Genomic DNA, 16,964 nt, shown 5'->3' with positions numbered 1-16,964 from the left:
ATTAGAATGATGTGAAGTAACTTTACATGTACATCTACACTGTACAAGCAAATAGCGTTCAAGTCTCACCACTTTCTTCAGCATGTTTTGAGTCATTTACTTGAATTTTTTTTGACGAATGAATTCCTAGGGAGAGAGAGGTTGACAGAAAGATTCCCTGCTTGCAGGGGACGTACATGTATACAATGTACATGGTATAAGCCATCCCTAAACTGCTACTTGCGAGTACCTACGGTACATGTACCGGTACTTCTACTCGCGCCAGGACGAGTACTCGAATAGATGAAAAAACATGAGTCAAACATTGAGTAGTAAACTACTCCGAGTTCTGGAGTAATCAAGTTACTCACCCAGCGGTATCTCGTACCAACCTTTATTTGAAAGTAGTCCTCACTAGTATTTTCCCAGTATCAAGCCCAGCATGCAACCGAGCTGCAAAGTGCAACATGTACAGTTCCATTACCCCCACTTCATTAACCCAGCAATCCTCCTGTCAGCTTACAATGGACGAATAACACCATTAATGAGATGCGTTGACCTAATTGGCCGGTTTCCTTTAATCGGGGCATTCAATTTTGGGCCCGAGAGCTCTACGTGTTCTGCATGCGTGCCTTCTAAATGCCCGGCAAACGTTGCTTATTAAATTGCTGTGATTCATTTGAATCTCTGTGGCACATGATCTTAATTACATTGTCACGCTTTCAGTTTTTAAAACACTTGAATTCTAGTAATTGTTTATTCACTTCTTCACTTTAGGTGTCTGTTTTGGGCATATTTACATGTAACTTGGACCTGATGTGTTTAAAAACAAAAAATAAGAATTTGAAAATTGGGATCATGTAGATGGTTTTTTTGGACTACCCAAGTAGTGTGAAATCTCACGTATGAATCACATTGGCAAGCTGGTTTTATGACATATCGGACAAATAAAATATGTGATGCGATCAAGCGAAATGAGTCGTTTGTCGGGAATTTTCATTTGGAGACCTGAGGCCAAAATAGGGCCACTTCATCACATGACTTCATCACATCTCTGGGTGTTCCCAATTCCATAATTGTTTAACTCAATATGGTATCAGCATGCACTTTCACAGCAGTTATGCTGAGATTGTGCTCTTTTCAAATCTGTAAAAAAAAAATTGACCTGGGTCGACAAACGACTCATTTAGCTTGATCGCATCACATGTATAAGCAGAGAAACAAGGGGAAATCTATTGCTCAATTTTAAAATGAAGGCCCAAAAAAATCATGAAATACTTTGGAAGCTGTTTTCTCTGAAAATTTAATATATTTTGTTGTACTCCAACCTCAACCTGAATAGACTTAAAAAAAAAAAATTCATATTAATATTCTTCTTTTTAGAGTATCTTTTTTTATTGGTGCATTACTATAATTTACCCATTGCCTTGGCCTAATGGTGCGTTTGCCGTGAGACAAGTATCGGCCATTGTGAGTTTTTGCGATAAAATCAGATCAGTTTTGTAAAGAATAGTTGGGTAATCCTATAACGAGATTCAGATTCAATCCAATACCTTATCCTGCGTCTTTCCAATTTGATCAGTGGCACGTGTGCGTGAGATCTAATAGCGACATTTCCGCTGGCCTTTTTCCTTTTTTTTTTTTTCCAAGTGAGAATTTGAAGATCTTGAAAACTGAGAGGCAATTAAACATAAAGTGTGGGCAGGAGGGGGTCTATGAAGGGGGAGAAAAAACCAGCACAGAAGAGGCGGCCGGGAGATTACCATGGCAGTGCTAGGGCTTTCCTCACGGCCAATCGGTGGCCGGTTGCAGACCCCCCAGGGTGTATTTATGGCATCTTGGTTGCCGAGGGCGATTCACGCTAATGAAATTGTGAAGTAATTTGGCCCAGGGATGGGCATGGTAGACGATTCGGGCAGAGTTACCATGCAATTCAATAAGTTCACGGCCTGAGCGTGATTGGACGAAACCATTCTGTGACAAAGGGAACTTTGTTTATGTTACCTTGGAAGTCCATGTCCAACCCGGTTTTCTAACCAACTTGCTGAAACAAATGCCCAGCACTTTTGAGATGTTTCCTTGGAAGCGCACGGCCTAAATCTTGCGTCTCAAAAATAAACAGATATTTCCTACAGAAATTGTACCAACTAATTTGTACCGTTCCTACTTTAAATAATGGTATCAACCATTGCCCATCCGCAGTCTGTAAGCTGTAACCATTTGGCACGCGCCATTCAAAGCCCAAGGGGGTAGCAATGATACTTTGTGCCCCATTGGCCCATGGGTGTCTGTCGCTGCAATGCAGAATCAAATTTCTTGAGACAACACAACAATACAAGGACTCGACACTCATGGATTTGTCCATCGTTCTGATACTGATAGTTCTACTACTCATGTTATTGGCGCGTGTACATGTTGGTGAGGACCACAGAAGATATTCAATATATGTGGGAAGAGGTAACCTATAAAATTTGTCATTTTATTTTAGTTTGTCATTTTGTTTTGGTCAGATTCCTTTTTTTGTGTGTAGTGAACCACTACCTGGTTGTTTCAGAAACTATGAAATTACAATGAAAGTAGTGGAATGAGCTTTCACATTTGTCCTGCTTGACCAGATATCACGTGACTCAATTTGATTTTCTTTTAAAATTGCACTAATGTTCACCCAGTTCTCTCTGCAGGTTGTAGGTTTCTCACGCCATCTCAAAACCCACCTTTTCAATTGGTTTTACTCTCGCACATAGTGACTTTCAATATATACAAACACAGTGACTTTTCAATGACCGGCGTCTTTGAATGACTTTTTATTTTTAGACACCGTACTGCGCGCCTTATAAATGCTTTGAATTATTATTTTTATTATTAGATTTAACCATCAAGACACTTTCTGAGCCTGTGTGAGAATTTTACTTTTTTTTCCTTCTGAATACCAGTATTTTTAGGGAGAATTTTTAAAATGAGTGATATGTCTATCAACCAGAAAAAAAAGGAAAAAACAATTTTTAAAGGTAGAGTATATCATTTGCAGCTATCCAAAAAGTAACTGACGAAATTATTTTTGAAAAGCATACTTGGTTTAAAGATAGTTATGGCACTAAACTCTCTGTGAAATTATTCTTTCTGGCATGCTTTAATTTTGAAGAAAATAATAAAATAAGGCCATTTCCAAAGATGCGTCTGAAGACGTATTTTTGGAAATTTCCGTTAGAAGTTCATTTTTAATTTGGCGAAGCCGTGAATGGGTGCGCGGAAGCGTTGGCGTGACGCACACACGCGCGTGATTGCTATAATTCGTCGGTTCAGTGACATTGCGTAGCTGCAATTAGCTGAATGAGAATGTGTACCGGACGCTGATTTCGGGCACAATACAAAACATGACTCGGCAACTTTTGAATTGAAATCGAGATCCTAGAATATTATTTCCCAGAACGTACAGCATTGACTGAGCTAAAACTTCATCAGGTTAGTTGGTAAACACCTGTCTTGAAGAGGTTGTGGAATGCTTGAAGACATTTCCGTCATTTTTTGGGTATATGTAGCCTAAGGTGTGATGAAATAAAAACGACTATTGTGTCTGTCATAAAATGAGTACAAAAGGTACTTTTGAGAGCTGTTTTTCAAGTCCTGTCATGCCTGTTTCGACCCGAACGTGCAATTTGTGTAAAAGTCGTCGTTGCGGGCAGCAAACAAAACACAGTAAATCGTGATGTAATAAACAGGACTCCCGATGCAGAGTAGCATAAACGAGTCCTGTTTATTACGTCAGGATTTACTGTGTTTTGTTTGCTGCCCGCAACGACGACTTTTACACAAATTGCACGTTCGGGTCGAAACAGGACCTGGAAAATAGCTCTCAAAAGTACCCTTTGTACTCATTTCATGACAGAAACAATAGTCGTTTTTATTTCATCACACCTTAGGCTACATATACCCCAAAAATGACGGAAATGTCTTCGAGCATTCCACAACCTCTTTAAGATTTTGAGCACTTTTGTTGCTTCAAATGAAAAAAATGCACAAATGACAAATGATCCACCCTGCCTTGAAAGAAATCATGTTTCCGTCAGAAAATAAAACTGATAAAGGTTTACACTAAACAGTACCTCATGCTTCTGTACGCACACAGCACATCACCAGATCACTAAGACAGGTCATGGCTCTTAATGCAATTACAAAATGGCTGGCGGCATAAAAGAGAGGTATTTAACACTCCGGAGTGGCCACTTGGCAGAAATTTCCCCTCACCCTTTTGAAAAATATAAATAATAAAATCTGGAGTACCAAAATAATATATGGAATTGTGAATTGAATTCCATTTGCCCTTCATCATCATCCAGTCTTGATTTCTTGTCCCCGAAACGATGTTGAGCGAAGGGTCAAGAAGGCATTTCATTTTGTCCTGATGATTGGAAACGGGGCCACCGGGCACAGCTGCACAGAGTGGCCCCCGAATCAGCACGCTTTTGAGGTGCCTGGATGCCAGACCCTGTGGGCAGACGTGAGGATAATGGCGGGAATAAATGCAGCACATGCCCAAGATTATGATTGAAAACAACCCCTGTATCCAGTACTTTAAACATATTTTCAGTGACGCATTCTGACAGTAACTACATGTAGTCTTGTATCCTGTAAACGGTAACTCATTTTGGTCAAGCCATTATGTGCAATCGCTCAGAAAAACAGCCTCAACCTACTGCAGCTGGCAAACTTACTTTGTTGTTCCTTATAAAACGTTTGACGTGACATTTGAGTGATTTTTACACAGGTGAATGAGGTGATGTTCAGTTTAGTATTCGGTGTTTTCCCTCACTGACATTATAAAAAAAACTGCCGTCCAAATATATTCCCTGCAGTACATGCGTGTAAAAAAAAGAGAGTAATCAAAATTGTCTGAATCAACTGACATTTTTTTAATATTTAGAAGAAAATGTGTGTACATGTAGTTCAAATTCAAGATAGATTTTAATAAATCCTTTTTTCTTGCTGAATCTTCTTCTGTTTTCAGTCACAAGCTAGAGCTAGAGTTTGAGGAGAACCACTGCATACGTCGGAACAGACTTCAGCGATACACAGCACACGTGATAACGTGAGTACTAGGTAGCAGTTGTATTTGAAGTGTGCACTAAACTAATTGTGTGTACATTGTGCGCCATTCGCAAGTCACTCAAGAGGAATGCAAATGCTCAGTCTGAAGTGAAGCTGATGTGTCCTTATTAGAAAAATGCGCATGTTCACTACCAGAGGACCGCCGCGGTGCACGAAACCAGTAGAACCCGGTTATTACTTTATTCATAGAATCAGCCGATCCTCGGATTCGATAACGGACCTCTTAGCTGTCCAACCATATCCCTTGCTCCTGAACTCTGCGGGGATAAAAACAAACCCTACCCCAACTGCCTTCAAGGCAGGCAGTCATAGCAAGACACAGCTGAGCTGTCTGCTAAATCCTCCATCTCTAAGATTCACACGAACGAAAACAGTCCCCTCATCACCCGCCCATCGGCAAAAAGTAGAGTGCCAACCTACCCCCCTTCCCCTTTCCCAACAACACACCCCCCCCCCCACCCCCCCCCCCCCCCGCTAGCTCTGTCTAGGATCATCAGCTTAAGGAGTCCGGCATTTATCGGACCCGTCGATATTGACGCGTTTGATGGATCCATACCCCCATCGCAGAATCCAACGCGCCTGGAGACAGTTCAAACGAAGGAAGCTCAAGACAGTTCAGCATCCTGACCCTGATCGTGCCCATAGCAACCAAGGAGGAGGCGAGGAGGGAGGTGATGAGAGGGATGCGAATGGTAACCAGACTGGAGCAGACTGGGGCCTGAGGGAAGGAGAGGGGGACCAGGGAGCAAGACTCCACAGAGTGTTGGATTCTCAATCGGGCTCAGACCACAATTGGGTCTCAACAGACTCAGGTAAGTCAATATAAAACAGGCTTTCAGAGCTACGGCTACGTCTATTGCCAGCAGGGCAATTCCACGGTTACTCACGTTACATTTTTGATGTACTTTTGAGTTTCCTTGGGCTGTAATTACCTTACTGAAAAGATTTAATATGGTAGATAGAGTAAACCTTAACCTACCTAGGCACCAAAGATGACATCTAGAAAAATGTGTTATGTATGATAAACAAGACGCGCAAAATCGGTTACTCACGTAACGAAAAACTTTGGAATTGCCCAGCTTGTAGTTGTAGTGAACCAAGACCTACCGGTAGATCATAGCTCTGGCAAAGAGATTTGGACGAGGCTGTATTTAATCATAGCATCTGATGGTTACATGTATGTCTACATGTGTATGTGTTTAGGTCTGATACTCCACAAGTGTCAGATACATACATGTACATGTACATACCTTAGTGCACCTGTTTGGATGCCATTTCCAGAAAAGGACAGGTTATTAAAGGTCACATTAAAATGTTTCGTTAGCCATATTCAAACTGATAAAGCTGGCGTAGCGAATCTGGCTTACCGGTAGTTTAAAGAGCAAAACATCCTTGTGATTTATTGCTGTGCCAAGTATTTAAATGTAAATCAGAATTTCATGTTAAAAAATTATATCTTGAAATGCCCTTTCTAATTTGAAAGGAAAACAAAAATAAAATTGCATCTGCAGTGGGAGTTAGAGTATGTTATTTGTCCTTTAGCTGTTCAATGTGTACGTGCATCTTTAACCCACTTCTGAGTCATCCAGAGGCATTCAGCATACGCGTTGATGTAGTAGCCGAGTATGTCCAATTACGCCTTGTTTACTTTGTGTTCGCATCAACATATCACGCGATAGATTTTGTTTATCCTATCTCCGCTCCAGTTTACAATGCCCATGTGTCTTCCTGTTCATTGTAATCCATCGCCGTAGTATCCCTCAACCAAAGCTGAAGCAGACGATAAAGAAAGAAAAAAGCCCCTGCCCCTAGGACCCTACAAACGGTCCGCACGGGTCACGCTCGAGCTGAGCCATTCGTGTTGTTTTTACCTAATGTGGTGATTTAAATGTTAAAATTGCGGTCTTCGGCCGCGGACTTTGTTTTAGGGGGAGAGAAATTTCAGCGGGGAGGAAAGGACAGGTTGTTCTCCTTCCATCGCCATGGTGATGTGATGTCACGGGTGGATAATGTTTCATGTGCAGTCTTCTTTTTTCTTCATGACTTGGAGCTCTTTGCCTGGCAGTATATTTCCAGTCAAGTGTTTTATTCTCGCATTTAAGAGGAGACGTGATTCAATTTAGGTTAGAAGTGTAAGTGCGTAAAAGGGCTTTTTGATGTAATTGAAAATAATTTCAGTGTGGCAGTTTAGACAAGAAGTAGAAGAAAAAAATGTGAAAAAGGTTAACGTGTAGATCCGCACTGAATGAATAGTGTGCGTGTACCTGTTGTCTTTTTTTCTTTATTTTTAAATTTCGTGTCACAGCAAAAAGAGCTTTTCTTGGTACTAAAATATGAACACAGGTTACAATGGAACCTGGATTTGTTGTGAAACCTTTTTAGTAAAGTAAGTTTGCAGTTCAAGTTGACTAGAATCAAGTTTTATGTCTATCATTTCAATCGTGGATGTCGTAAATCTACATCAATTATGTTTGATTTCTTGCTGAGTGTGAACATTGTGAACCAGTCTTAGAAACGTGTTGGTTGAGCTCATAGTTCAGCTTAAAATGCATGGCGTCCATTGGAGATGGCAATGATATATATCGGCCCAAACAGCGCATTTTTAAAATTCGGTCTAATTAAAGGCAATTAAATTTGTCGACCAAGAATGAAGGTGCATTTTCTATGAACTTGTAAGTCATTGAACTGTTCCCTACTTTGGTTTGACTTCAAGAATTTGATTGAAAACAAGCAACGGTGTGATGGGGCTCGAACACCTGCCGCCCACTCGGGTATAAATGATGGTCTTTCTTAATAGTCAGAGAAGTGTCAGTAGCCGTACATCATCTGACAAATGGAAACCTGGAATTGATTTAACAAGTTAATTTCAACTTCTGTGATACATCTGGCTTTTTGACACATTTACTTACTTGTTCTTATATCTTTCTCTCCGTCTGGTCAACTGACCAGTCAAGATCTTGTGATGTATTTGTAATCAAACTCACCCAGCTTTTTGTCATTTTCCTACCATCCAGGTATAAGGACTGACAACATCAACATGACGGCAGCACGGCGCTCCAAGGCCCAGCACGCCATGCTGCAGGATCTAGGCAGCAGCGTGGAGCTAGACGACAACCAAGTCTACGAGTCGTCGCCGGAAGTCACCGACAAGAAAAAGAACCGGCTGAGCCTGGCCGAAGAATTCGCAGCCGCCATGGACGAAGACGACGGAATGTCAGGGGACGTTGCTGATTGTGAAGACTCGGACCTGAACGAAAGTGAAATTGAGAGCTCAAGTTGTGCGACCACGCCGGAGTGGGGCGCAGTGGAGAGACAGGACTCTGATTTGATCCTGGAGGTGCCACAAACAGACATCTTAAGAGAGGATCTGAGAAATAAATGTACGCTACACAGCCAAGAGACCAACTCCAGTACTATGCAAGAGACTGGGAATGCTTCGGACCCAAACGAAAACTACAGCGTGGATTCAGACCCCAATGCAAACGACGTCCCCCTCGAGCGCTGTGACCTGACTGGAGATAGGAACCACCAAACAAACTCACAGGTCAGGGGTCAGCCCCAGCGGAATGTTCAGTGCCAGGATGAGGCCTTGATGAGGACTGCTTCCTCTCCCATTAGGACGTCGGGAAGCCACTCTGTGACTCACCCCAAACTCCAGCGCTGTGCCAGCGCCGAGAGCAGGGACTCAGAGTTGACCCGTGGGGTCACAGGCAGCAGACCACAGACGGATCTAGGCTGTGTGGAACCTACCATGCCTGTGCTGGATTGGGAATCGTTGGAGAAACACTTGGCCAAGATGGAAAAGGAAGAGGAGCAGCTGAACTATAAACAGGTGAAACAAGAAACCCAAGAATAACCATTTCCTCTTTATATTAAGCAATACAAGTGTGTTACCCATCCCAAAACTAATCAATATCCTACACTTGTTTGACTTGATTTTGATTGAATACAGCACTGTTGATCCCAACTACATGTACGTGTACATGGGGTTTGATGTTCAAATTTTGTGTAAAGAATGTTGATGGTAAATTTTTACAAAAAGGTAGGTAACTGCTCAATAACGGTTTTCTAAGTGATACATTTCATTTAAATATAACAGGTATGAGTTGACTAGATTGAAATATGTGAATTATAAAGTGATTGTTGAAATTATTTGCTTAAATTTTTGAAATGCCCAAAGTTGATGACAATTCCTCGCATTTAATTCTCTAAAAATTCACGATTTGAAAGGAATTCGTAATCATCTTGCAAAAAAACGTCTGGTTGGTCCTCCCCAGACCCAGAAGCACTCGCGGCAGGCAATCCTGCGCAAGCTGGCCATGGGTACGGACGACGAGGCCGAGGGCGACATTTACGGCAAGAGCAAAGACAAGCTGTCCACCCGCTTGCAGAGCGGGATGAACCTGCAGATCTGCTTCGTCAACGAGCCCGTGGACGGCTCGGATCTTGAAGAGGACAGTCCCAGGATCCTGGCAGCTGAGGAGAATCTGAGGAAGGAGTCGCACGTTGCGAATCGATTTGGGAGGGTGACGGGTGCGAGTAGGCTGGGAGGGGCCGGAATCCGACTGAGTAGGGAGAGCAGTAATACTAGCGCAACCTCACCCAAGGTATCTATGCATTTACAGTGTCAAAGCTTTTTAATTTTTGATATTTTTTAATATTTGAAAAATATCGTAGACTATGTAAGGCCAAACAAAATAATAGTTCTGCTGCCCATTCCCTACCCACCCTATTTTGACAGCTCCTACCCTAATTTTTTTTTTGGGGGGGGGAATGAGGGAAAAAAAAAACGAAAACCATCAATTACTACCTTTTATCCTTGACTACACGCCGACACCGCCAGATCGTACACACACAAAATTCCTACCCTCCCAAAATTTTTTTTCGTATCTACCTACCGTACATGTACCCTATTTTCAAATGCCATGTAATCGGAAGCAGATTTTGTTTTTTGGCCTAAGGTGCATAGATACATCACAGCCTGAAAAGTCGTAACACTCTGATGCCGACATTCTTTAATCACCGTAACTCATAAGCACCTGCAATACACTTATGACAGTTTATCTTTTTGTTTTCCTGATGAGCCCATAAAATCCTACAATGCTGGGGAATTACAGGGAAGAACAGACATTGAAGTAAAGGGTTAATAATGAAAGAAATCAGTGCTGAATAGATTTGAGCTACATGTAATATACTGTAATAATTTGTTGTCATCTCCAATTGGCACCATATGGAGCTAGTATAGTACAAATCCGGTGGCAGCCATTTTCTGCATTGGTGCAAGGTACGGGCGAGTCGTGCTCAGGTAGGGCGTGTGTGCTTCGTGCTCTTTCGTCCAATAGGAGTACCAAAATGCAAGTGCCCCTCGTCTTGAAGAACACATGCAGCATGTGCGCGAGCGTGACACCACAGCAGTAAAAGCTTCTTATTCTGGTCGCTGGATTCCACTACATGTATACATGTACATACATCAGTTCACAATTCAAAAAAGTTCAAAAGAAATATGAAAAGATATCTTCTCCCTCTGTAACTTTTTCTCTATACTTTCCTTAGTAGCCCACACCTTAAGTGGTCTCTGGCCTTGTGATGGGCGATTCCCATTAACAAAAAAACTCAAAAAACGAAGGACACGACATTCCACAAAGGTTGCCCTTCACTGAATGCTGACTTTTTTTCTGGAGCATGCGCTGGCACTCGATTCTGTTCGAGTTCTATGGCTGTCATTTTTTGTTCTTCAATTTTTTAACAATTCAACATTGTCTTTCTCAAGGCTCCGTCGGTCACCTTCCAAGACGCGGAGGATTTTGAGACTCAGCAGGCCCGTCTTCAAGACGAGGCTCGGGTAGCTCTGGCCCGGGCCGAGCCGCTGGCCAGAATGCAGATGGAGCTGGAGAGACAACAACGGAAAAAGTCACCGGTAACGGAATTGGTGAGGGTAGACTAACACTAACACTAACACACTAACTAAGACTGTGACTCTGTGTTGAATGATCTGAAAGTTCAACCCGTTCTCCCACTTTTAAATATTTCGTGCTAATTCGGGCGATTCACAATGCAGAGCGCCACCAATAGTTTGCCACGGAGAGTTCATTTTTCCCAGTGCACTGTGGGAGATGGTCGACAAATTCGCAGCGCGGGACGTTTGAAATTGTTCGTTTTTTCCGGTCAGTAGTTTCGTAAATGTGTGCTTCGAGTATATGTTTGCCCTTTTCTTTTCTTTGTATCAATATGGTGATTTTTGGTAAGGCAGCAGAACGCTATGCCCCTATCTATAGCAAATTAGCTCAAGTGTCTACTGACACTCATTCACATGGGCCATATTTTGTCGACAGTTAACTTGAAAAGTTGGCTCTCCATGGCAAACTCTTGGTGGCGCACTGCATTGTGAATCGCCCGAATTCATGTAACCCCTGAAAGTCACTTTCCAGGCATGAGATTTTTCGGACTTTTTGTCTGAAACCAGACTTTTTGAACTGAGAGAAAGACATTGTAAGTATAGGAAGAAATGCATCTTTCAGAACTTTCAACCAATTTTCAGATTTCTTTTCAAATTGACCATCTCATCCCTGACTTTCGTTAACGAGGATCTCTGCTGTATGTGGAGTATGTGGAGGCGTATCGTGTGTTCATCTTGAATTGGCTGCTGTGCACGGCCTATTGTTCTACAATTTACGTGTACACTCCGTTCCACACCCCGGAGTGTTGAAAAATATGAGGTTTCGGCAAGAAATGTCGTTGAAATGACTCTTGCGAATCAGTATTTGTGGCATTTGGCTGTTTGTCAGAAGTTGGCTGCTATATTTTGCCTTTTTTTTAAAATCGAAATTTTCGGCAAAAAATAATCCCGTCCTGAAGTGGTGAAACGACAACTTTTTTTACACTGTGAGTGACGCTTTATTTTGTTTTAGGCTGGAGTGTCGGGCATGACGGACATCTGCGACAGACTCTACGGCAAGAAGCTGACACAGCGGGCACTCAGGAACATGTCCCTCAGCAAACTACAGTTTGTGGTCAACGACCTGCACTCGCAGATCGAAAGTAAGTCCGTCCATTTGTCACGGAGGAAAACATATGGCGGGAGAGGCATGCAAATGCAACACTTGAGGGACTAGTGTTAGCAATGGTGCATTCTTGTATAAAGAGCTGTGTGTTTTTTGTTTGGTTTGGAATTTTGTGTGTGCGTGCTCGAGGCATGGTTGAGGGTAGCAACTTGTAGGTGATGGAAACTTTCAAGATAAGTGAAGTCGACAAACCTTGGAGACATTACCCTCTGATCTGTGGCGAGTAAGCCAAAATATTCATTCAAATTTATGATTTAAAATAAATAAGCTGTTAGGATGAACTTCCCCCAGGCTTTACGTATACATGTATACGTTTCAACATTTCAGAGTGAAAGAGAACAAAGTTTTCCACTTCATTTTTCGCTTCATTTTGATATTATTTTTAAAATGTTTTGTGATCACGAAATCTGAGATCTGAACTGCCTCTCCAAAGAATCGTTCCTGGACAAAAGGAACCCATCGCCCACTCGCAGTCCGACACAAAATCACACTGACAGTGGCGCAAGAGGGGAAAAAGTAATTTGTTTTCTTGCCCCGTATAATTCACCCAGTTTATTTCCTCCGTTTTCTTGTTTGTGTGTGTGTGGAAATGCCAGGCCTTGCCTAGGGCTTGTTTTCATTTGCCCAGCGACGGCAGACTCTATCGGCAAATCTCCCGTCACAAGATTACCGCCTAGAGTTGGAGCGTGTCACTGTCACCGCACAGATCATTACGGGCACCGCGGTTGCCGCTGTACTTTAATTCACCTCCAATTAGGAACATGTTTAAGGAAAAATGAGCTCATCTGCTAATATGTCCCAAGCGCTCGGTCTCTGGATCATGGATCAATAAGCTTCTCTGCATCATGAATTAATGAGCTTTGCTTTCCACAGAAGCATCAGTAATGTTTCTTCTGTGGAGGACGCCACCTTAAAGGTGTTATAATTACTATCTTAGTTGGAGATAGTGGGATTATTACTGGTTTAATTAATTAACCGTCGCTTAAGTGGGCAAGGTGGGTTGACACCTGCTACGAATGTTTCACACCTTGACTTCGCCCATCTGGATTCATGTCACACTCTGCTTTGGAATTTATGGATCGGGGGTTCATCTTGCTGGCTTGACTATTGTAAGGAAAACATTTACCAAAACAAGAAGTTCTCCAATGAAAGAAGAGTTTGAGATTTCAGACTCTTGGAGGGTAATTTGTCTCGACCTCTGAGCCCAACATTACCTGATCAATTTATTTGTGGAGGAATGTGGGCCATGCAAAATAGTAGCACAGGCATGCAACTCATCCTCGGATCAGCTGATAAATCGTTTTTTCCCCCACTTCTCTTGTACATGTATGCCATTAAAAATTGAAAAACACTTCAGTGAGTCGTGTAAAGCTTGGAATTCCCTTTTTTATGACTTCCCGAGTCGCAGTGATGCTGCAACCCTTGAAAATGTAACCGGGCATCAGTCAGGCCCATCTGCAGAACTTGGCAACAGCTTATGGCTTGCAATTACACATGCACATGTACCTATGGAAGCGGCTGAAGACATGTGTGTGAGTCTGCTAAGTATTTTGGATGCGACTTCAGTTTCCAATTGTGTTGTTTTTTTTGTCCAGGTCTGAACGAAGAGCTGGTCCAGCTGTTGATCCGTCGAGATGAGCTTCAGATGGAGCAAGACTCCAAACTGATTGACATCGAAGACCTGACGAGGTGGATCCGCATGAGTGAGTCACAACCTTGAGATTGCATCACCTGATATCCAACAGTTACCATGGCAACCTACTCACACCACTCAAAGAGCATCTCATTTTGGTCTTCCTCCAATATTTCTTAATCCAGCACAAAATGCAATAGTAACTGAGAATTCCACATTTAACCCCTTAAGCACGGGTTATAATGGGGACATTCCTCCACACATAGAGCAAGTGGCCCGCATGACTGCACAGCCTTTGTGTGGTAGCGGGACTGCACAAAAGCAGCAGCTGTGGAACTACCCACTAGCCGTGTGCCACGGCATACCACAGCTGGCAACTGCATTCCAATGAGGATTAGCGGCCGCGGCCATGACCGCTTCCCGAGCTCATGGGGTTAAGAACTCAATATGCATGTAATTTGTTAGACAGTAACATGCTGAAATTAGATGTTCGAGACGTTTTGAAAGGTGTGATGAGGTGGACCAAGCAGTGCCTTCAGTGTTCAGTGTTAAACAATTTTTATGAATCCCCATCCACTCAGAATTGTACTTATTTGAAATGTTTGTGTAAATTGTGATATTTCAAATTACTAAAAAAACAAAGCCTGTCACTGAAATTGTGTAACTTTTATTTTGATGACGGCATAATTTGTGACTGTGTTGTCATAATTGTAAGCTGTGGCAAAGTGAACATTTTTTTTTTTTTTTTGCCTTTTTGTGGACAAAAGTGTCTCCTACCTTTTGCTGTTTCTTGCCTTTTAAATCTTATTATCACTCTGAAAGACAAAATTTGCAAATCACTGGCTACAATCTGTGTCTTTGATTTTGCATGAAAAATGTCAGTTTCACAAAGTGTAATTTTTTTATCTTTATAAACTGCAGTAAATAGGATATTTTTTTTTCTAATTGTGGAAAACAACTCTTTTGGTAGTGATCGAAACTCCAAACTTTTTATAACAGATAACCCAAAATACAGTCAATATAACTTGTCTGCTCCCCAAATATACAGACACAAATTTTGATGGTTTTTTTTGGTTGACAAATCAGCCTTTCTTCCTGTGGCACTAAATCTGTTAGTACTCAGCTGATGCAATGTCATTGGTGTACGATGTATGCAAGGTACCAGGCAAAAATCTCAGTCAGCCAATGAACGCTCAAAGCTTTCTTGAATTACAACTTAGCTCCTAAATTTCTACCTTTTTAAAATATATTTGTATCACCCACTCTTAGCACCAAGCTAATCAGGTTAAAATCTTGTAAAAAAAAAAAGTCTTAATATTGCAAAGAAACTACCAAATCCGAATTAATTTTTTTCCAGCACATTTTTGTTTGTGTCGAGTTTGCATACATCTATACCCTGTGGCGATATGTACATAATCTGTGAGATATTCATGTTTATATGTGCACAATTATGATTTTTCCATTTTTGCTACCTTGGATTTGTCATGTTTGTCAATTGTTCTTTTCTATTGTGCATGTTTTCATTTTGTGCAGTTTTCTCTCTTTCCCAATGTTAGTTTGATTTTCAATTTTCTTTTCAAAATTTTCAAAGTACAACTTGAATTACTGTTAACTCTGTCACATAAAGTAAAGTCTGTCACGAGCCAATGTGGCCCATCATTTATCTCCGGTTTCATTAGCATGAAATGACTGAGAATATTTCTACTCCCCTGGATGGGATGCTAGTCCATCGCAGGTTACTCCCCAGCTAATGCCGGTACTCATTTATACTCCTGGGTGGAGAAACTAAGGCAAGTGGGGTGAAGTGGCTTGCCCAAGGACACAACATATGGCCAGCGGCTGGATTCAAACCCCTGACCTTCTGATCACGAGTCACAAACCCTAACCACTGGGACACACTCCTTGTAAAGAGGGAAGAAAGAGACTTGTATAAAATTGTCCAAAAACTGTGGTCCCTTCTGGAAGGTACGGGTCCTTTGCCTAGCAACTTTATTAGAACTAAATGAAACCATGTGCTGTGCATTACCATTTTTTATTCAGTAACATTAATTTTCTTGAACATTCTATGTAAGATTCTTATTCTTTTAGATGATGTTATACTTCACATTTAATCACCGTCCAGTTCTGTTTAAAAAAAATAATTTAAAACAAATTTTATCTATAAAAAAGTATTGGTTTTAGTAATCTAGACTAGTGTCATGTAAAAAATAAATGGAGCTTTTTTTATTTATGAAATAAATGTAAACCATTTTACGACAGCTTTCAGCTGTTTAATCACTAAATGTACGTACCTCAAGTTGAAAGAAATTATTTCTCAGGGACATTCTGTTTCAGTTTGCATGCTGTCCTTCACTAAAATAATCCGTCCGCTCCGAGTGCGTAATGTCTTTGTAAACGAAATGGGGAAATCCCTACTTTGCTTTGTGTGGTTTAACAACACAGCGCTGTAGACAATGCATTGTTTCAATTTTGCATGTTGTTTTGCATGTTGTTTCCCAGTTTGCTTGTCAAACTTTCGTTTTCACAGAGCTGCTCAGTTTGAAAGCTTCGCATTCTTTTATGATCAAATTTATGCAAATTCTTGCGAAGAATTGCCTTGGTTAACAGTTGTCCACACACCTTAGGGACAATTAATGTAAGAACATGGTAGTTGTTTTAAAGCTATAGTCCATCATTTGCAGCCATCCGAAAAGTAACTGGCGTAATTATTGTTGAAAAACATACTTGGTTGAAAGATAGCAAGGGGACTAAACTCCCTGTGAAATTATTCTTTCTGGCAAACTGTCATTTTGAAGTAATCAACAAAAGAAGGCCTTTCAAACGGTGCGTCTTAAGACGCACCGTAGGAAAATTTAAATTAGTAGTTCGTTTTGTTATTCGGCGAAGTGCGCGCAAGCATTAGCAAGACGCACACGCACGCGCGGTTGCTATAATTCGTCGGATCAGTGCGCGACATCGCGTATAGCTGCAATCGGCTCAGTGAGAACGCGTCTTGGACGCTGAATTCAGGCCCAATTCAAAACATGATTCAGCAACTTTTGATTTGAAAATGAGATCCTAGAATGCTGTTTTTCTCAGAATATACAGCTGAAGCTGAGCTGAAACTTCATCAGGTTAGTTGTTCAGTATCCTTCATTAGATTTTGAACACTTTTGTTGCTTCAAACGAACAAAATGCACAAATTA

General features: G+C 41.5%; 1 protein-coding gene across 4 annotated transcripts in view; it reads left to right on the top strand.

Annotated features, from left to right (window-relative positions):
* The window catches only part of LOC119723710, a 79,552-nt gene that overhangs the window by 61,809 nt on the left and 779 nt on the right, over positions 1–16,964 (top strand). For 2 of the 4 annotated variants that reach the window (XM_038194506.1, XM_038194509.1), the window contains 7 exons: positions 4,985–5,065; positions 5,653–5,897; positions 8,100–8,917; positions 9,363–9,692; positions 10,856–11,014; positions 11,994–12,123; positions 13,742–13,835. In XM_038194506.1, coding sequence (XP_038050434.1) covers positions 4,985–5,065; positions 5,653–5,897; positions 8,100–8,917; positions 9,363–9,692; positions 10,856–11,014; positions 11,994–12,123; positions 13,742–13,835 — 1,857 coding nt within the window. Of the gene's footprint in view, positions 1–4,984; positions 5,066–5,652; positions 5,898–8,099; positions 8,918–9,362; positions 9,693–10,855; positions 11,015–11,993; positions 12,124–13,741; positions 14,397–16,964 lie in introns of those variants that run through there. The other 2 variants (XM_038194507.1, XM_038194508.1) reach the window with 2 other exon arrangements.

The sequence above is a fragment of the Patiria miniata genome, unplaced genomic scaffold (assembly GCF_015706575.1).
Source record: "Patiria miniata isolate m_02_andy unplaced genomic scaffold, ASM1570657v1 HiC_scaffold_17, whole genome shotgun sequence".
Classification (NCBI taxonomy): Eukaryota; Metazoa; Echinodermata; class Asteroidea; order Valvatida; family Asterinidae; genus Patiria; species Patiria miniata.
Note: the sequence above shows the minus strand (reverse complement) of the source record. Positions and strands in the feature narration are given on the sequence as shown.